We start from the raw sequence: 23061 nt of genomic DNA on the forward strand, positions 1-23061 counted from the left end.
ATTGTAGCCTGGAGGTGATTGTAGCAGATCACCAGTATGATTGTAGCCTGGGGATGATTGTACCAGATCACCAGTATGATTGTAGCCTGGAGGTGATTGTACCAGATCACCAGTATGATTGTAGCCTGGGGATGATTGTACCAGATCACCAGTATGATTGTAGCCTGGGGATGATTGTACCAGATCACCAGTATGATTGTAGCCTGGAGGTGATTGTAGCAGATCACCAGTATGATTGTAGCCTGGAGGTGATTATACCAGATCACCAGTGTGATTGTAGCCTGGAGGTGATTGTACCAGATCACCAGTGTGATTATAGCCTGGGGATGATTGTACCAGATCACCAGTGTGATTGTAGCCTGGGATGATTGTACCAGATCACCAGTGTGATTGTAGCCTAGGGATGATTGTACCAGATCACCAGTGTGATTGTAGCCTGGGGATGATTGTACCAGATCACCAGTATGATTGTAGCCTGGGATGATTGTACCAGATCACCAGTGTGATTGTAGCCTGGGATGATTGTACCAGATCACCAGTGTGATTGTAGCCTAGGGATGATTGTACCAGATCACCAGTGTGATTGTAGCCTGGGGATGATTGTACCAGATCACCAGTATGATTGTAGCCTGGGGATGATTGTACCAGATCACCAGTGTGATTGTAGTCTGGGGATGATTGTACCAGATCACAAGTATGATTGTAGCCTGGGGATGATTGTACCAGATCACCAGTGTGATTGTAGCCTGGGGATGATTGTATCAGATCACCAGTATGATTGTAGCCTGGGGATGATTGTACCAGATCACCAGTATGATTGTAGCCTGGGGATGATTGTACCAGATCACCAGTGTGATTGTAGCCTGGGGATGATTGTACCAGATCACCAGTATGATTGTAGCCTGGGGATGATTGTACCAGATCACCAGTGTGATTGTAGCCTGGGATGATTGTACCAGATCACCAGTATGATTGTAGCCTGGGGATGATTGTACCAGATCACCAGTGTGATTGTAGCCTGGGATGATTGTACAAGATCACCAGTATGATTGTAGCCTGGGGATGATTGTACCAGATCACCAGTATGATTGTAGCCTGGGATGATTGTACCAGATCACCAGTATGATTGTAGCCTGGGATGATTGTACCAGATCACCAGTGTGATTGTAGCCTGGGATGATTGTACCAGATCACCAGTATGATTGTAGCCTGGGATGATTGTACCAGATCACCAGTATGATTGTAGCCTGGGGATGATTGTACCAGATCACCAGTGTGATTGTAGCCTGGGATGATTGTACCAGATCACCAGTATGATTGTAGCCTGGGGATGATTGTACCAGATCACCAGTATGATTGTAGCCTGGGATGATTGTACCAGATCACCAGTATGATTGTAGCCTGGGATGATTGTACCAGATCACAAGTGTGATTGTAGCCTGGGATGATTGTACCAGATCACCAGTATGATTGTAGCCTGGGATGATTGTACCAGATCACCAGTATGATTGTAGCCTGGGATGATTGTACCAGATCACCAGTATGATTGTAGCCTGGGATGATTGTACCAGATCACCAGTATGATTGTAGCCTGGGGATGATTGTACCAGATCACCAGTATGATTGTAGTCTGGGATGATTGTACCAGATCACCAGTATGATTGTAGCCTGGGATGATTGTACCAGATCACCAGTATGATTGTAGCCTGGGGATGATTGTACCAGATCACCAGTATGATTGTAGCCTGGGGATGATTGTACCAGATCACCAGTGTGATTATAGCCTGGGGATGATTGTACCAGATCACCAGTGTGATTGTAGCCTGGGGATGATTGTACCAGATCACCAGTATGATTGTAGCCTGGGGATGATTGTACCAGATCACCAGTATGATTGTAGCCTGGGATGATTGTACCAGATCACCAGTGTGATTGTAGCCTGGGGATGATTGTACCAGATCACCAGTATTATTGTAGCCTGGGGATGATTGTACCAGATCACCAGTATGATTGTAGCCTGGGGATGATTGTACCAGATCACCAGTGTGATTGTAGCCTGGAAATGATTGTACCAGATCACCAGTATGATTGTAGCCTGGGGATGATTGTACCAGATCACCAGTGTGATTGTAGCCTGGGGATGATTGTACCAGATCACCAGTGTGATTGTAGACTGGGGATGATTGTACCAGATCACCAGTGTGATTGTAGCCTGGGGATGATTGTACCAGATCACCAGTGTGATTGTAGCCTGGAGGTGATTGTACCAGATCACCAGTGTGATTGTAGCCTGGGGATGATTGTACCAGATCACCAGTGTGATTGTAGCCTGGAGGTGATTGTACCAGATCACCAGTGTGATTGTAGCCTGGGGATGATTGTACCAGATCACCAGTGTGATTGTAGCCTGGAGGTGATTGTACCAGATCACCAGTGTGATTGTAGCCTGGGGATGATTGTACCAGATCACCAGTGTGATTGTAGCCTGGAGGTGATTGTACCAGATCACCAGTGTGATTGTAGCCTGTGGATGATTGTACCAGATCACCAGTATGATTGTAGCCTGGGGATGATTGTACCTGATCACCAATGTGATTGGCCAAGGATTAGAAAGATTGGAAGTAACGGTAAACTGTTAATCTGTTATAAAAACAGAGAAACCCGTTTGTGGGTAGACTACTGTTAGGAAACGTGTTCTGTCGACACTACCCGGGTATTATTGGTACCCTAATGTCTCCCCTCCCTCCCTGCCTCCCTGCCTCCCTCCCTTCATTATTCTCCCTCTCTCCCTTCCTCCATCATTCTCCCTTCCTCCCTACATCATTCTCCCTTCCTCTCTCTACTCCTTCGTCACAACTTTCTAGTTCTGTGTAAGATATCTCCAACACCTGACGGAGGTGATCAAGGGTTAGATAAAAGGTATCCGTGTACCTAGTAAGGTATCCGTGTACCTAGTAAGGTATCCGTGTACCTAGTAAGGTATCCGTGTACCTAGTAAAGTATCCGTGTACCTAGTAAGGTATCCGTGTACCTAGTAAGGTATCCGTGTACCTAGTAAGGTATCCGTGTACCTAGTAATGTATCCGTTGTATCTAGTGAGATATCCGTGTACCTAGTAAGGTATCCGTGTACCTAGTAATGTATCCGTTGTATCTAGTGAGATATCCGTGTACCTAGTAAGGTATATCCGTTGTATCTAGTGAGATATCCGTGTACCTAGTAATGTATCCGTTGTATCTAGTGAGATATCCGTGTACCTAGTAAGGTATCCGTTGTATCTAGTGAGATATCCGTGTACCTAGTAAGGTTTCCGTTGTACCTAACGCCGTTAATTAAAAAGAAGTGTTACAAGGTCTTTATTCACCTCTCTTATCTCACACTTGTCGACCTTCTGGCCTCGTAACAGTCTCTTCTCGTGATGTTATTACCACAGGGGAAAGTACAGACTCATCTGTGATTTTATTGATCTATCTGGCTGTTAAAACCTGAGATCTATCGTGTCTGAGTGACTTTATAGATCTATCTGGCTGTTAAAACCTGAGATCTATCGTGTCTGAGTGACTTTATAGATCTATCTGGCTGTTAAAACCTGAGATCTATCGTGTCTGAGTGACTTTATTGATCTATCTGGCTGTTAAAACCTGAGATCTATCGTGTCAGAGTGACTTTATTGATCTATCTGGCTGTTAAAACCTGAGATCTATTGTGTCTGAGTGACTTTATTGATCTATCTGGCTGTTAAAACCTGAGATCTATCGTGTCTGAGTGACTTTATAGATCTATCTGGCTGTTAAAACCTGAGATCTATCGTGTCTGAGTGACTTTATAGATCTATCTGGCTGTTAAAACCTGAGATCTATCGTGTCTGAGTGACTTTATTGATCTATCTGGCTGTTAAAACCTGAGATCTATCGTGTCTGAATGACTTTATTGATCTATCTGGGGGTCAACGCCCCCGAGCCGCGGGGGGCGTTGACCCCCGTTAGCCTCTTCACGTACACGACATCCTGGTGGAAGACCTACCTGGAGTCTATCTAGAAGGTATTCCGGGGGTCAACGCCCCCGAGATCCAGTCCTCGACCAGGCGTCCCGGTGCATCAGGCCCTGATCAACCAGACCTCGGTCAGAGGACCGAAAGCTCCAGCTGTGGGTCATCATATGACTAAAATCCACGTCAGAAACGACCTGTTTCCTGACAAACCTTACCTAACCTAACCTAACCTAACCTAACCTAACCTTACCTAACCTAACCTAACCTAACCTAACCTAACCTAACCTAACCTTACCTAACCTAACCTAACCTAACCTAACCTAACCTTACCTAACCTAACCTAACCTAACCTTACCTAACCTAACCTAACCTAACCTAACCTAACCTAACCTAACCTTACCTAACCTAACCTAACCTAACCTAACCTAACCTAACCTTACCTAACCTAACCTAACCTAACCAAACCTAACCTAACCTAACCTAAAATAACCTAATCTAACCTAACCTTACCTAACCTAACCAAACCTAACCTAACCTAACCTATCCTAACCTAACCTAACCTAACCTAACCTAACCTAACCTAACCTAACCTAACCTTACCTAACCTAACCTAACCTAACCTAACCTAAAATAACCTAATCTAACCTAACCTAACCTAACCTAACCTAACCTAACCTAACCTAAAATAACCTAACCTAAAATAACCTAACCTAACCTAACCTAACCTAACCTAACCTAAAATAACCTAACCTAAAATAACCTAACCTAACCTAACCTAACCTAACCTAAAATAACCTAACCTAACCTAACCTAACCTAACCTAACCTAACCTAAAATAACCTAACCTAACCTAACCTAACCTAACCTAAAATAACCTAACCTAACCTAACCTAACCTAACCTAACCTAACCTAAAATAACCTAACCTAACCTAACCTAACCTAACCTAACCTAACCTAAAATAACCTAACCTAACCTAACCTAACCTAACCTAACCTAACCTAACCTAACCTAAAATAACCTAACCTAACCTAACCTAACCTAACCTAACCTAACCTAACCTAACCTAAAATAACCTAACCTAAAATAACCTAACCTAACCTAACCTAAAATAACCTAACCTAAAATAACCTAACCTAACCTAACCTAACCTAAAATAACCTAACCTAAAATAACCTAACCTAACCTAACCTAACCTAACCTAACCTAAAATAACCTAACCTAAAATAACCTAACCTAACCTAACCTAAAATAACCTAACCTAAAATAACCTAACCTAACCTAACCTAAAATAACCTAACCTAAAATAACCTAACCTAACCTAACCTAACCTAAAATAACCTAACCTAAAATAACCTAACCTAACCTAACCTAACCTAACCTAAAATAACCTAACCTAAAATAACCTAACCTAACCTAACCTAACCTAACCTAACCTAACCTAACCTAAAATAACCTAACCTAAAATAACCTAACCTAACCTAACCTAACCTAAAATAACCTAACCTAAAATAACCTAACCTAACCTAACCTAACCTAACCTAACCTAAAATAACCTAACCTAAAATAACCTAACCTAACCTAACCTAACCTAACCTAAAATAACCTAACCTAAAATAACCTAACCTAACCTAACCTAACCTAACCTAACCTAACCTAAAATAACCTAACCTAAAATAACCTAACCTAACCTAACCTAAAATAACCTAACCTAAAATAACCTAACCTAACCTAACCTAACCTAACCTAACCTAAAATAACCTAACCTAAAATAACCTAACCTAACCTAACCTAAAATAACCTAACCTAAAATAACCTAACCTAACCTAACCTAACCTAACCTAACCTAACCTAAAATAACCTAACCTAAAATAACCTAACCTAACCTAACCTAACCTAACCTAACCTAACCTAACCTAACCTAACCTAACCTAACCTAACCTAAAATAACCTAACCTAACCTAACCTAACCTAACCTAACCTAACCTAAAATAACCTAACCTAAAATAACCTAACCTAACCTAACCTAAAATAACCTAACCTAAAATAACCTAACCTAACCTAACCTAACCTAACCTAACCTAAAATAACCTAACCTAAAATAACCTAACCTAACCTAACCTAAAATAACCTAACCTAAAATAACCTAACCTAACCTAACCTAACCTAACCTAACCTAACCTAAAATAACCTAACCTAAAATAACCTAACCTAACCTAACCTAAAATAACCTAACCTAAAATAACCTAACCTAACCTAACCTAACCTAACCTAACCTAAAATAACCTAACCTAACCTAACCTAACCTAACCTAACCTAAAATAACCTAACCTAAAATAACCTAACCTAACCTAACCTAACCTAAAATAACCTAACCTAAAATAACCTAACCTAAAATAACCTAATCTAACCTAACCTAACCTAACCTAACCTAACCTAACCTAACAATACGTTGTTCATATTTTTGATATCAATCTCGTACTGTAGGCCTACCACAGCACTCTTTGTAAATAAATATCACGTGTTTACATAAAAATCTTTAAAAAAAGTGTCTGAAAATCATTTATAAGGTTGAAAATAACGGTAAAAAGAGAAGAAAATCATTTATAAGGCTAAAAAAGAATGGTAAAGAGAGATATCTATTTTTCAGATTGCCAAAAATTTTCGATAATGAAGTGAAAATAACCAATAGTATAGCTGAACATTAACATAGAAACCAAGAGTCTGAAATTTTTTAAATAAGGCCAAAATTGTGATATATTGGATATGTACATATATGTTCATGTTTTAGAAGTGTGAAAAATATTTTAATAATTCTACAAAACGTTGAAAATAATACAAATACATTAATGGAAAAAAAGTTGTCTTCTTGAACTGGATATAAATAAATATTTAAGTTTACCCTGTGAATGAAAAAATTAAGTTTTCTGTGTTTGATAATAATGTGACAGTGTTGTTGCTGTGTCTGGCAGTGCCTCCTCCAGTGGCAGTGCCTCCTCCAGTGGCAGTGCCTCCTCCAGTGGCAGTGCCTCCTCCAGTGGCAGTGCCTCCTCCAGTGGCAGTGCCTCCTCCAGTGGCAGTGCCTCCTCCAGTGGCAGTGCCTCCTGCAGTGGCAGTGCCTCCTCCAGTGGCAGTGCCTCCTCCAGTGGCAGTGCCTCCTCCAGTGGCAGTGCCTCCTGCAGTGGCAGTGCCTCCTCCAGTGGCAGTGCCTCCTGCAGTGGCAGTGCCTCCTCCAGTGGCAGTGCCTCCTCCAGTGGCAGTGCCTCCTCCAGTGGCAGTGCCTCCTCCAGTGGCAGTACCTCCTGCAGTGGCAGTGCCTCCTCCAGTGGCAGTGCCTCCTCCAGTGGTAGTACCTCCACCAGTGGCAGTGCCTCCTCCAGTGGCAGTGCCTCCTGCAGTGGCAGTACCTCCTCCAGTGGCAGTGCCTCCTGCAGTGGCAGTGCCTCCTGCAGTGGCAGTGCCTCCTCCAGTGGCAGTGCCTCCTCCAGTGGCAGTGCCTCCTCCAGTGGCAGTGCCTCCTCCAGTGGCAGTGCCTCCTCCAGTGGCAGTGCCTCCTCCAGTGGCAGTGCCTCCTCCAGTGGCAGTGCCTCCTCCAGTGACAGTGCCTCCTCCAGTGGCAGTGCCTCCTCCAGTGGCAGTGCCTCCTCCAGTGGCAGTGCCTCCTCCAGTGGCAGTGCCTCCTCCAGTGGCTGTGCCTCCTCCAGTGGCTGTGCCTCCTCCAGTGGCAGTGCCTCCTCCAGTGGCTGTGCCTCCTCCAGTGGCAGTGCCTCCTCCAGTGGCAGTGCCTCCTCCAGTGGCAGTACCTCCTTGAGTGTCAGTACCTCCTCGAGTGAGTGGCAGTACCTTCTCGAGTGAGTGGCAGTACCTCCTCGAGTGAGTGTCAGTACCTTCTCGAGTGTCAGCACCTCCTTGAGTATCAGTACCTCCTCGAGTGAGTGTCAGTATCACCTCTAGTGAGTGTCAGTACCTCCTTGAGTGAGTGTCAGTACCTCTTCGAGTGAGTGTCAGTACCTCTTCGAGTGAGTGGCAGTACTTCCTTGAGTGAGTGTCAGTACCTCTTCGAGTGAGTGTCAGTACCTCCTCGAGTGAGTGTCAGTACCTCCCTGAGTGAGTGTCAGTACCTCTTCGAGTGAGTGTCAGTACCTCCTCGAGTGAGTGGCAGTACTTCCTCAAGTGTCAGCACCTCCTTGAGTAAGTGTCAGTACCTCTTCGAATGAGTGTCAGCACCTCCTCGAGTGAGTGTCAGTATCTCCTCGAGTGAATGTCAGTACCTCCTTGAGTGTCAGCACCTCCTTGAGTGAGTGTCAGTACCTCCTTGAGTGAGTGTCAGTACCTCCTCGAGTGTCAGCACCTCCTTGAGTGAGTGTCAGTACCTCCTCGAATGAGTGTCACCACCTCCTCGAGTGAGTGTCAGTACCTCCTTGAGTGAGTGTCAGTACCTCCTCGAGTGAGTGTCAGTACCTCCTCAAGCGAGTGTCAGTACCTCCTCGAATGAGTGTCAGTAGTTCCTCGAATGAGTGTCAGTACCTCCTCGAGTGAGTGTCAGCACCTCCTCGATGAGTGTCAGTATCTCTTCGAGTGAGTGTCAGTACCTATTCGAATGGGTGTCAGCACCTCTAGAGAGTGTCAGTACCTCCTCGAGTGAATGTCAGCACCTCCTCGAGTGAGTGTCAGCACCTCCTCGAGTGAGTGTCAGCACCTCGAGTACAGGCATGGAGAGACTTCTCAGATTCTTGGCCAAGTGTCTTAAATTCTCATGGTAAGTACATAAGATCTATTTTCTATAACATGTGTGTACCTTCATATATACAAGACAAGCCACGGGGGGGATGGACATCTTCAGCCCAGGATCTCTCACATGTCTCCGTACGTCATCAGGAGCTATGCAATATTGCAAGAAAGCAACAGGTAGAAGGAGAATAAGGTTTCTCAGAGTAAGGTAGCGTGGTAACGCCAGCCAGTTCCTCTCAGATATGACCTGTGCAAGATCTTGAGTTGAAGAGTTCCATCTCCCGAAGCTTGTTTTGCACTGTTAAGATCGCCTGTCTGCGATTATATTGTATATACATATATATATATATATATATATATATATATATATATATATATATATATATATATATATATATATATATATATATATATATATATATATATATATATATACGCATAATCTTTTTGCTATCCTATCATTACCTTTGGATTTTTTTCAATGTTTAGTGCTAGGGCGTCTATGACCTGTTATATACCTGTTACCTCTCTCGTGGGTTTTAAAGGTATTACGTCGTTATTATACATGTTTTTTCGTATGTTTTAAATATTCACCAGGACAGATCCCTGTCAGGGGTTTAATTTTTTCCACAAGTAAGAGCGAACCTTCACTTCACTTATAACACTGTAGGGACGTGGGATTGTAAGTTACGTCTTGTCATTCTCTAATGTATAGTAGTGTCAAGTGTGCCACTTTTACCCCTATATTATCGTAAGTATTTTCCCATAAATGATTTTGGTGGAGGCTTGGTCCGCTGACCACGAAGGTCGGTCTTGTGGCCATTATGTACATCTCTCTCTCTCTCTCTCTCTCTCTCTCTCTCTCTCTCTCTCTCTCTCTCTCTCTCTCTCTCTCTCTCTCTCTCTCTCTCTCTCTCTCTCTCTCTCTCTCATTGTAAATCGATAATAGTCATATCTTTATTTCTACCAGTACATGTACAAGGTATACAGACCATAGCTGATATCACTGACATACTACTATAAGATAAGATTTCGTTCGGATTTTTAACCCCGGAGGGTTAGCCACCCAGGATAACCCAAGAAAGTCAGTGCGTCATCGAGGACTGTCTAACTTATTTCCATTGGGGTCCTTAATCTTGTCCCCCAGGATGCGACCCACACCAGTCGACTAACACCCAGGTACCTATTTGCTGCTAGGTGAACAGGACAACAGGTGTAAGGAAACGTGTCGAAATGTTTCCACCCGCCGGGAATCGAACCCGGGCCCTCCGTGTGTGAAGCGGGAGCTTTAGCCACCAGGCCACCGGGCCACAGTACCTTGTTATGCTGAACATTTCGGGCAAAGTAGGTCAATTTTGTCCCAGGCTGCGACTCACACCACTTGACTAACGCCCAGGTACCTATTTTACTGCTAGGTAAACAATGACACAGATGTCTTAAGAAAACTCATCCTAATGTTTCTACCCTTACCGGAGATTGAACCACAAACCTCAGTGTGTGAGCTGGCAGTCAGCTCATACATTGGGACCGTTAAAGAGACGTGCCTCTGGTGAAGGGCTGATAATTTATGGAACTAGATCCGCTCTCTCCTTCCTCGGATCAAACCTGATTAACTTCCATGATATTAAAAATTAATGTACTGCACCACACAATTGAATATGTAAAGGTCAGTCAACCAGCTGGCCTTTAGGACACGCCTGGTCGCAGAAGTCGTCGCCCACTGCATGTCCTTTTACGCATTTCCTCCTCCGCCTCATGTCCTTTCACACGTTCTATTTTCCTCTTCCTGTGCCCTTTCGCCTTTGAAGAATGCTGGCCCATAGAAAAGATAAGATGACAGGTGTACGATAGAGTATTGAGAAAAGCATTGTAGGTAGACAGGAAGAGTGGTAAGAAGGTCGTAGGTAGACAGGAAGAGTGGTAAGAAGGTCGTAGGTAGATAGGAAGAGTGGTAAGAAGGTCGTAGGTAGATAGGAAGAGTGGTAAGAAGGTCGTAGGTAGACAGGAAGAGTGGTAAGAAGGTCGTGGGTAGATAGGAAGAGTGGTAAGAAGGTCGTAGGTAGATAGGAAGAGTGGTAAGAAGGTCGTAGGTAGATAGGAAGAGTGGTAAGAAGGTCGTAGGTAGACAGGAAGAGTGGTAAGAAGGTCGTGGGTAGATAGGAAGAGTGGTAAGAAGGTCGTAGGTAGACAGGAAGAGTGGTAAGAAGGTCGTAGATAGATAGGAAGAGTGGTAAGAAGGTCGTAGGTAGACAGGAAGAGTGGTAAGAAGGTCGTGGGTAAGCAAGAAGCAAGAAATAAGAAATAAGGTACACGTACATATAACGTAGGAACAGAAAGGGACCCAGAATACTACCTTGGGGAACCCCACATGCTATCAGTAGGGGTTCTGAATCTGTAGGTAGGACTTGAACCAGTGTACAGAACCTATGCCGATAGCTTGTAGATAGGAAGAAAGGTAAGAAAAGTTGTGAGTAGATAGGAAGAGAGAAGTAAGAAAGGTTATGGATAAAGAGGTAAGAAACTTTGTGGGTAGACAATAAGAGAAGCAAGAAAGGTTGTGAGTAGGCAGGAAGAGAGAGGTAGGAAGGTCAAGTGACCTGACCACTTTGGGTGGGTTGTAAGGAAAGTGTTTTTGTCACATAGTAGTGAGTGTAGTGGTGCCTTTGTAGAATTAAAACTAGGTAAGCAATGGCTGAAATTATATACAAACATTATCTCTCAGTCCACAACAGGATTCGAACCTGCAAACTCGGCATCAGACTACACAGCAGTTTATCTACACAGTGGAGTCTGGCTGTGTGGATAAAGTACTATGTACACAAATAACCCGCACACAAAAGAGAGAAGCTTACGACGACGTTTCGGTCCGACTTGGACCATTTACAAAGTCACGGTGTACACAAATAACCCGCACATAAAAGAGAGAAGCTTACAACAACGTTTCGATCCTACTTGGACCATTTACAAAGTCACACTGTGACTTTGTCAATGGTCCAAGTCGGACCGAAACGTCGTCGTAAGCTTCTCTCTTTTATGTGCGGGTTATTTGTGTATCGTTCCAGTCACGGTATTGTGCTTTTTTGTTATTTAAGTACTGTGTAGTCTGATAATTTTTTTTTCTTATTCGCCGGTATTCTCCCGGCCCGGGTCTTTTCCAAGTAGTGGTGATCCGGCCTTGGCTCCTTGTCTGGGGAGTATCTTGAGACCTAAGTCTCCCATGGGAGGAGGTACAAGTACCCCCTCATCTTTGGGACCAAGTGTCCCCAGGCCTAGCCACAGTCCCCGCCCTCACGGCGCTCGTATGGAGAAGCTAGGCCTCTGATCTGTTATTATTATTATTATTAAAGATTAGCCGGTACTCTCCCGGCCCGGGCCTTTTCCAAGTGGTGGCCCGGCCTTGGCTCCCTCTTTAGGGAGTGTCTGAGACCTAAGTCTCCCATGGGAGGAGGCACAAGTACCTCCTCATCTTTAGGACCAACTGTCCCCAGGCCTAGCCACAAGCTAGGCCTCTCTGGTCTGCCATCCCCGCCCCAAGGGGGCAAATGGGAATAACAGTCTTATGAGCTAAAAGCTCGGGCTCAGGCACCTACCCTACCCTAGAAGGGTTAGGCATGGTATCGATGCCTCTGGTCTGCCATCTGCCCCGCCCCAAAGGGGCTCGTCTGATGCCGAGTTTGCAGGTTTGAATCCTGCAGTGGACTGAAAAATAATATATATATATATATATATATATATATATATATATATATATATATATATATATATATATATATATATATATATATATATATATATATATATACGTATATATATATATATATATATATATATATATATATATATATATATATATATATATATATATATATATATATATATATATATATACAGTGGACCCCCGCATAACGATTACCTCCGAATGTGACCAATTATGTTAGTGTATTTATGTAAGTGCGTTTGTACGTGTATGTTTGGGGGTCTGAAATGGACTAATCTACTTCGCAATATTCCTTATGGGAATAAATTCGGTCAGTACTGGCACCTGAACATACTTACGGAGTGAAAAAATATCGTTAACCGGGGGTCCACTGTATATATGTCTTGCCAGAGGGGCGCCGATATTACAGTTCATAACTACAGACATACATAAGAACTCGCCGGACAACATTGATTACGGGAGAGTCTATTAAAATTCTCAAGCCAGTGTTAATTTCCTCAACCTGGAACGGAACACTGGCAGCCACGTCTAGAATTACAGAAAATGGGGTTAGGAGAGAGAAAGAGAAAACTAGATTATTCTCAGGGTAAACTTCATTTTTTTTGTGTGGTTGTAATATTATTCGTTTAAATTCACGAAAATTACGTTGTTTGAGGTTAAGTATTATACAAATATATATTATTAAACAAAATTCAATTGTAAATAATAATTATTTTATATAATATCGATTATCTTATAGATATTTATAATAACAATATAAAATTAACATAAAATTATATAATAAATATTATTATACCTACGCATAATGATCTCAAGCAATTTTTTTTTTTTTTTTTTTTTTTTTTTTTTTTTTTTTTGATCGACACCATGCCTAACCCTTCTAGGGTAGGGTAGGTGCCTGAGCCCGAGCCTTTAGCTCATAAGACTGTCATTACCATTAGCCCCCCTTGGGGCGGGGATGGCAGACCAGAGAGGCCTAGCTTGTGGCTAGGCCTGGGGACAGTTGGTCCCAAAGATGAGGAGGTACTTGTGCCTCCTCCCATGGGAGACTTAGGTCTCAGACACTCCCTAAAGAGGAAGCCAAGGCCGGGCCACCACTTGGAAAAGGCCCGGGCCGGGAGAGTACCGGCAAATATTTAATAATAATAATAATAATTTTTTTTTTTTTTGATCGACACCATGCCTAACCCTTTTAGGGTAGGGTAGGTGCCTGAGCCCGAGCCTTTAGCTCATAACACTGTCATTCCCATTAGCCTCCTTGTGGCGGGGATGGCAGACCAGAGAGGTCTAGCTTGTGGCTAGGCCTGGGGACAGTTGGTCCCAAAGATGAGGAGGTACTTGTACCTCCTCCCATGGTGGATATAGGTCTCAGACACTCTCAAGACAGGGAGCCAGGCCGGGCCACCATCTGGAAAAGACCTGGACCGGAATGTACCGGCGAATCAAGAAGAGGATGACTTGGATAAATCGAACAAATGGAGTGAAAGATGGCTGACGAAATTATATCTAGATAAAATACCGCAGAATAATAATAAGAAAAAAGTGGTAAGTGGCAAAGTGCTGAAATAATGAGAAGGAGAGGGACCTGGGTGTTATTAATAACAAGATTGTCACTGGAACACCATGTAAGTGAAATTGTGAGAAATATGAATTAGTTAATCATAACCATAATTTTTAAAGGGGTGGAGGAGTAAGCCAGTGGAAGGTCTCGGTCAGATTACCTGGAGGTTACCTGGAGGTTACCTGGAGGTTATTCCGGGGATCAACGCCCCCGCGGCCCGGTCCATGACCAAGCCTCCCGATGGATCAGGGCCTGATCAACTAGGCTGTCACTGCTGGCCACACGCAGTCCAACGTACGAGCCACAGCCCGGCTGATCCGGCACTGACTTTAGGTATCTGTCCAGCTCTCTCTTGAAGGCAGCCAGGGGTTTATTGGCAATTCCCCTAATGCTTGATGGGAGGCTGTTGAACAGTCTTGGGCCCCGGACACTTATGGTGTTTTCTCTTAGTGTACCAATGGCTCCCCTACTTTTTATTAGCGGCATTTTGCATCGTCTGCCCAGTCTTTTACTTTCGTAGGGAGTGATTTCTGTGTGCAGATTTGGGACCATTCCTTCCAGGATTTTCCAAGTGTAGATTATGATATATCTCTCCCTCCTGCGTTCCAACGAGTACAAGTCAAGTGCTTCCAAGCGTTCCCAGTAGTTAAGGTGCTTGACAGAACTTATACGTGCAGTAAAGGATCTCTGTACACTCTCTAGATCTGCGATTTCACCTGCTTTGTATGGAGATGTTAATGTACAGCAGTATTCCAGCCTAGAGAGAACAAGTGATTTGAAAAGGATCATCATGGGCTTGGCATCTCTCGTTTTGAAAGTTCTCATTATCCATCCTATCATTTTCTTTGCACGTGTGATCGTGGCACTGTTGTGATCCTTGAAAGTGAGATCCTCAGACATTACTACTCCCAGGTCCCTTACATTATTTTTCCGCTCTATTGTATGGCCGGAGTCAGTAGTATACTCTGTTCTAGTTATTATCTCCTCCAGTTTTCCATAACGGAGTAGTTGGAATTTGTCCTCATTGTGCGTCAGGAAACACTTGTCCTGTTTCCTGACAAATCTTACCTAATGTAAATTGTGAGGGATACATACGCTGCTCTGGTAAACTATAAAATAACTCGAAAGTTATGGATATAAATGCATTAAAAAATATTTACAGCATATATTAGGCTAAAATTGTAATATTCAACGGTTTTATTACATAATAACAGCATATTGGGTGTTAGGTAAGGTCCTGAGAAGAGCTACAAAATGAAGACCTGAGACGAAAAGTTTGAGTTATGGCAAAAGATTAACAATGAAAATGTGCCTGATAGCTCACAGGAGGAAAGGAGGAGACAGGCCATGGTGTCCCCGTAGCTCCATTGCTAGTGCACTCACTGCACACACCGAGGTTCGTGGTTCGATCGCCGGTAAGGGTGGAAACATTCGTTTTCCTGTTTTCCATGTTCACCTAACAGTAAATGGGTACCTGGGTGTTAGCCGACTGGTATGGGTCGCATCCAGGGAAGAAAAGTAACATAAGTTAACTGACATTCTCTGCATAACCAAAAGCTTCCTAAATGTCTTAGTATCTCGGACAATAACAACAACAGACAACAGTTGTAAATTAAGAAGTGCAGTCAGAGATAAAATAATTATCTTCACAAATAGAATAATGGACCAATAAAGCGATTTGAAAGCGGAAACAACAACTGGAGGCTATTCCAGGGGTCAACGCCTCTGCGGCCCGGTCTCTGACCAGGCCTCCTGGTGGATCAGGGCCTGATCAACCAGGCTGTTACTGCTGACCACAGTAACAGCCAGGCTGATGGGGCACTGACGTTAGTGAATGACCAGTTCTCAACAGAACCTGCACACTTGTAATAGGCAATTACTAATAGATGACCGAACGCAGGAATTTAAATAACCTAGTTAAAGGAGTGACAGGGGGCAGAATAGATAGGTGTAAGAAAAGGAAGGTAGGGCCCAACACCCAGACTCTCCTGCCCAGCAGCGGGAAGCTGAGAGGCTGGACCTTGAGCTGAGATCGACACCTGCGGCCATAAATAACTGAATACACAGGATGTACACACACACACACAGCTACCATAAGCTTTCTGGACCAGGGAGAGAGTGGACCTAGCAGCGACCAGCGAAGAGGCGGGGGCCAGAAGCTGTGAATCGACCCCTGCAACCAAAAATAAGTGAGTACAAATAGGTGAGTACATACACACACATTACGTACATACAAGGAGACGCACAATAACGGAAAATACAAATGTCATGGCTATACACCTTACTAACCGGATCTGCCAGGAAAAAAGGCCAAAACTGTCCTCCAAGGTCATGATGTAACCAGAGAGCCAAGAACGAGGGAGTAATTATTATTATTATTATTATTATTATTGTTATATTGTTTTTATAATAAAATAGCGTTTATTTCTACGAGTACATGATTCGTAGTATACAGATCTAACTGGTATCAGTGACATACTGTATCAAAAGCCCATTGTTATGCAGAGCATATCGGGAAATTAGGTTAATTTTGTTCCCAAGATGCGACCCACACCACTCGGCTGACACCCAGGTACCTACTTCTGCTAGGTGAACAGGGACAGCAGGTGTCTTATGGAAATATGCCCAGTGTTTCCATGCGTACTGGGGATCGAGCCATGGACACTCAGTGTGTGAGATGAGTATGCTACCAATCGAGCTACGGGACACCGTGAGTTGGTTGTTGGAAACTATTCCGTGGCCTGGTTAACGCTCTGGTTTCACGGTATCAGTGGTTCGATCCCCAGCAAGGGTGGAAACACTAAGTGTTTCCTTACACCTGTTGTCTCGTTCACCTAGCAAGCAAATAGGTACCTGGGTGTTAGTCGAGTGGTGTGGGTGGCATCTTGGGGACGATACTGACAGACAGTCCATCGATAATGCACTGATTTTTCTTGTGTTATCCTGGATGGCTAACCCTCTGGCGTTAAAAATCCGAACAAAAAACCTTATATCTTTATTTCTACAAGTACATGTACAAGGTATACAGACCATAGCTGACATCAATATCATACTACTATATAGAAAGTCACTTGTTATGCTGAGCATTTAGGGCAAATTAGGTCAGTTTTGTTCCAGGATGCGACCCACACCAGTTGACTAACACCCAGGTACCTATTTTACTGATAGGCAAACTTGGACAGCAAGTGCGTTATGGAAACACATCCTGATGTTTTGCAGCCGTACCAGGGGATCGATTCCCAGACCTCAATGTGTGAGTTGAGTGCGCCAGTGATCCATCTACGGGACACGATGGAAATAAACCAGACTACTGGGTTTCTTAGGTTTTACTGGGTTTTTAACCCTCCTGTTTTAAGAGTCCACTTGAAGGCTCCCTGATTCCTGTTATCAACTTCTCAAACAGTAGTCTTTCCTTACACCCTTTTTCGGTGGCCTGGTGGCTAAAGCTCCCGCTTCACACACGGAGGGCCCGGGTTCGATTCCCGGCGGGTGGAAATTCCGACACGTTTCCTTACACCTATTGTCCTGTTCACCTAGCAGCAAATATTTACCTGGGTGTTAGTTGACTGGTGTGGGTCGCATCCTGGGGGACAAGATTAAGGACCACAATGGAAATAAGTTAGACAGTCCTCGATGACGCACTGACTTTCTTGGGTTATCCTGGGTGGCTAACCCTCCGGGGTTAAAAATCCGAACGAAATCTTATCTTATCTTACTTGGTGTCCCCTAGCTGAGGTCCGGAGTTGGGATCTCCGGTATGGCTGGAAAACATTACGGACGTGTTTCCATAAGACACCCGCTGCCCATGTTCACCCATCAATGCAAAATGGGTACCTAAGTGTTAGTCGACTGGTGTGGGTCGCATCCTGGGACAAAACTGACCTAATTTGCCCGTAATGTTCAGCATAACAAGTGGCTTTCTATATAGTAGTATGTCATTGATGTCAGCTATGGTCTGTATACCTTGTACATGTACTGGTAGAAATAAAGACATTTTTATTATTATTATTGTTGCTTAAAGTTTTCAAATCTCCCTTTTCCTTAGCTGTCGTCTGATATTCTTTTCCTTTACTCGTTCATTTGTGACATGATAGGGCCCAGGATACAATGAAGGACCACAATGGAAATAAGTCACTCTGTCTGACTTTTTTGGGTTATCCCAGGTTCTCTACACATATGCTGCTATGTATGATAATTCTATGTAACTGTATTTGTGTATACCTGAATAAACTTACTTACTTACTTACTTATGAAGCGTCTGACGTTTCCTCTCTTAGTGTGCTTTGGCTGATTTTCACTAGTATGTTGAATAATAAAGTAACACAAATATTTTCCTAAGTTACCTTAGTAATTGTTCACGTTTTCTTTGATGATATATATTTTCCATTGGCCCGTGGCCTGGTGGGTTTGATTCCCGGAGAGGGTAAAAACATTGGGTGTGTTTCCTTACAGTGGTTGCCTATGTTCACCCATCAGTAAAATGGGTGCCTGAGTGTTAGTGGACTGGTGTGGGTCGCATCCTGGGACAAAACTGACGGTCTGGAGTTTTGAGACTCTCTGACCGCGGGTTCGAATCCCGCCTGTGGTATGGTTTGTTTGCAATCGTGTCATTACGATTTCGTGAGTCATGCTGGCCTAATTTGACCGAAATGCTCTGCATAACAAGGGGGCTTTCAACTAACTACACGAATACCACCTGGTGGTTCACACTTACACTCACTCACTCATTTGACCATAAACAGAAATATTAATCTCAATCTTAAAATAATGAATCCTGTGATACTCCAATACTGAAACTATGTACTGTGCCAAAACAAAAGCATTCACATTGCTAAACTCACAAACTAGTATTTAGTCACTTAGCCATAATACCAACTTACCTCATAATTTGTAATATTTTAAGATTAAGAATAAAACTAAGTCTGCCCGAAATGCCTAGCCATGCTAGGCGTTCTAGTGGTACACTCTGTAATCACAATTTTACTACATGTTAGTTTAATATGTTTATTATGCACCCCATACCCATCCTGTGGGCGGTAGTCAAAAGATTACAGAGGTACATAATTGGTCCAGGGACTGGACTCCAAAGTTTTGATAGCTGAGCAAGTTACAGAGGTAATGAACTCACAATTTACAAAGGTAATGAACTCACAATTTACAAAGGTAATGAACTCACAATTTACAAAGGTAATGAACTCCAGGTAAGTCTGGTCACAATCATGACAAGTTACAAAGGTATTTACAGATTACAGAGGTACGTAATGGGTCCAGGGACTGGGCCCCCAAAGTTTTGATAGCTGAACTAGGTACAAAGGTAATGAGCTCACAAGTTACAAAGGTAATGAATTCTGTAGAATGGTTACTTACGTTTATACTTTGGCTACAATCATGAACAAATTATAGAGTAATGAGCAATTCACACTTCCACACCCAGTCACAACTGTAATGAGTTATTGGTGCAAATATTGATTGTTGAGTCACACACACACACACACACACACACACACACACACACACACACACACACACACACACACACACACACACACACACACACACACACACACACACACACACACACACTTTAGTTTAATATCTTTATGCACCCCATACCCATCCAATAACCAAATTTCTGTAAACCCAGCATTGTAATCCTTATAGAGAATAAACTTTGAATTGAATTGAATTGAATTGAATATATACTAGTAGTATGTCACTGATGTCAGCTAGGCTTGTATACCTTGTACATGTACTTGTAGAAATAAAGATATTATTATATTATTATTATTTGTTAAGTTACCCAAGTAATCATAAACGTTTTCTTTGATGATATTTTTTTTGTTAAGTTACCCCAGTAATCGTACACGTTTTCTTTGATGATATATTTTGTAAAGTTACCCCAATAATCATAACGTTTTCTTTGATGATATATTTTGTGAAGTTACCCCAGTAATCCTACACGTTTTCTTTGATGACATATTTTGTAAATGTACCCCAATAATCATGAACGTTTTCTTTGATGATATATTTTGTAAATGTACCCCAATAATCATGAACGTTTTCTTTGATGATATATTTTGTAAAGGTACCCCATTAACTTCTGAGGAATTGAAGTCACCCCTCCCTTTCATAGATCAAAGCTCCCATACAGGTTTAGCACTTATCTAGGATTATAATGGAATATAATGCTTTGAAATTGGGTCCATGTTTTTGAAACACCTTGATTTAGGAAAAGCTGACATTATGGTAGCACAGTCAGCTCACACACTGAGAACCGTTTATCTGGAGTTTATCTGGAGAGAGTTCCGGGGGTCAACGCCCCCGCGGCCCGGTCTGTGACCAGGCCTCCTTAGGTCAGTGTCCCAGGATGCGACCCACACCAGTCGACTAACACCCAGGTACCCATTTTACTGATGGGGAACATAGACAACAGGTGGAAAGAAACACGTCCAATGTTTCTACCCTGGCTGGGAATCGAACCCAGGCCCTCACCGTGGTTCAATCCCCCGTACGGGTGGAGACATTAAGACGTGTTTCCTTAAGACACCTGCTGTCCATGTTCACCTAGCAGTAAGTAGGTACCTGGGTGATAGTCGACTGGTGTGGGTCGCATCCTGTGGGACAAGATTGAGGGACAGTCCTCGATGACGCACTGACTTTCCTGGGTGGCTAACCCTCCGGGGTTAAAAATCCAAACAAAATCTGTCTAGTGTACCTGGAGTTTACCTGCAGAGAGTTCCGGGGGGTCAACGCCCCCGCGGCGTTGTTTATACTTATTTAACTATATATGGAAGTTGGAAGAAAACTAAAACAGGACTAGGATGGAAAAAAGATAACCATGGCCATAATTTTTAAAGGGGGTGGAGGGGTAAGCCAGTGGAAGGTCTCGGTCAGATGACTAAAACCTCCGCCGACGGGTCGTCATCAAGACCCGCGTCAGGAAACACTTGTCCTGTTTCCTGACGAACCTAACCTAACCTAGGACAACGACAGGACTGCATAAGAGGAAGGGCTTTTAACAGCAGCTTAGAAATGGTTTTCAGGTAGGAGACCTTTGGAATCTTCAGACTTTTATAGATTTTAGGGCCTTTTATGCACATTGATTTTTGCACGGAGAATATTAAAGAGATTTTTATGACTTGGGTCTTTTATTATGTAAGACAAGATAAGATTTCTTCGGATTTTTAACCCCGGAGGGTTAGCCACCCAGGAAAGGCAGTGCGTCATCAAGATTTTCTTCGGATTTTTAACCCCGGAGGGTTAGCCACCCAGGAAAGGCAGTGCGTCATCAAGATTTTCTTCGGATTTTTAACCCCGGAGGGTTAGCCACCCAGGAAAGGCAGTGCGTCATCACGATTTTCTTCGGATTTTTAACCCCGGAGGGTTAGCCACCCAGGAAAGGCAGTGCGTCATCAAGATTTTCTTCGGATTTTTAACCCCGGAGGGTTAGCCACCCAGGAAAGGCAGTGCGTCATCAAGATTTTCTTCGGATTTTTAACCCCGGAGGGTTAGCCACCCAGGAAAGGCAGTGCGTCATCAAGATTTTCTTCGGATTTTTAACCCCGGAGGGTTAGCCACCCAGGAAAGTCAGTGCGTCATCAAGATTTTCTTCGGATTTTTAACCCCGGACGGTTAGCCACCCAGGAAAGTCAGTGCGTCAAGATTTTCTTCGGATTTTTAACCCCGGAGGGTTAGCCACCCAGGAAAGTCAGTGCGTCATCAAGGACTGTCTGTCTTATTTCCATTGTGGTCCTCAATCTTGTCCCCCAGGATGCCACCCACACCAGTATTTAACACCCAGGTACCTATTTTACTGATGGGTGAACAGGTGTAAGGAAAAGCGTCCAGTGTTTTCACCCTTGCCTGGAATCGAATCACGGACCCTCTGCGTGTGAAGCGAAAGCTTTACCTACCAGGCCGCGGGCCTTGTAGAAATATATGAACATTATGTAATTTTTGTCTGGCAGTGGAGTGAATAATTGTTCGTACAGTCGGTTTTTTTAGTTATTTTGGCTTTACCTGGAGAAGGTTTCAGGGGTCAATGCCCCCGGGGCTCGGTCTGAGACCAGGCCTCATTGTGGATCAAGGTCTGATCAACCAGGCTGTTACTGCTGGCCGCACTCAAACTGACGTACGAACCACAGCCCAGCTGGTCAGGTACTGACTTTAGGTACCTGTCCTTTGTCTATTGGTAATCCCCCTTATGTATGCTAGGAGTCAGTTGAACAGGCTTGGCCGTTTATCTGGAGAGAGTTCCGGGGGTCAACGCCCCCGCGGCCCGGTCTGTGACCAGGCCTCCTTAGGTCAGTGTCCCAGGATGCGACCCACACCAGTCGACTAACACCCAGGTACCCATTTTACTGATGGGGAACATAGACAACAGGTTGAAAGAAACACGTCCAATGTTTCTACTCTGGCTGGGAATCGAACCCGGACCCTCACCGTGTGAAGCGAGAGCGTTAACCACCAGGCCACCAGTAGATCCCCAGGTACAAATACCATAGATGAGGTTAGTATAGATTCAAGAATAGTGCAATATAAGTAGTACTGTCTGAGGTACATAGTAATGTGTTGGAGACCTTGATTATGTGATGCATGTGGGTGTTGAATTTTAATTACTGTCGAGGTACAGACCTAAGAATTGTATTATATCACGTAGAAAGTCTTGAATCAAGGGCCCTCAACTAGAATCAAGGCACTTTCTATCCCCCTTGAAGGCACACGCTCTGAATATTAAACTGCTTGATATATACTGTAGTAGATTGGTTACTTGAGTTTCAAGCCTATCGACTACATGTGGGTCATTACAAGCACTGAGATGTAAATACATCTCAGAGCTTTACACTGTATATTCACCTTCTCAGTATATGTAAGTATATGTACAGGTGATAAATTAGACACATGTGCAACTCTTGGGTATCTTTATTGAGGAAACGTTTCGCCACATAGTGGCTTCATCAGTCCATACAAAGGAGAATCTTGAAGAACAGGAGGAGAATGAGGTAATCAGTCCCTCAACCTTGAGTCGATGTGGTCAGTCCATCAATCTTGAATAGAATAT

The 23061-nt window shown here is 43.5% G+C and overlaps 1 protein-coding gene across 1 annotated transcript in view; it reads left to right on the forward strand.

Moving 5' to 3' along the window:
- Nucleotides 1–7773: 7773 nt before the first annotated feature.
- mwh (multiple wing hairs) overlaps nt 7774–23061 on the forward strand; it is a 156913-nt gene continuing 141625 nt past the window's right edge. The window contains exon 1 of the mRNA XM_070100963.1: nt 7774–8749. Coding sequence (XP_069957064.1) covers nt 8703–8749 — 47 coding nt within the window. The 5' untranslated portion in view covers nt 7774–8702. The remainder of the gene's footprint in view (nt 8750–23061) is intronic.

This window comes from Cherax quadricarinatus, chromosome 75 (assembly GCF_038502225.1).
Source record: "Cherax quadricarinatus isolate ZL_2023a chromosome 75, ASM3850222v1, whole genome shotgun sequence".
NCBI lineage: Eukaryota > Metazoa > Arthropoda > Malacostraca > Decapoda > Parastacidae > Cherax > Cherax quadricarinatus.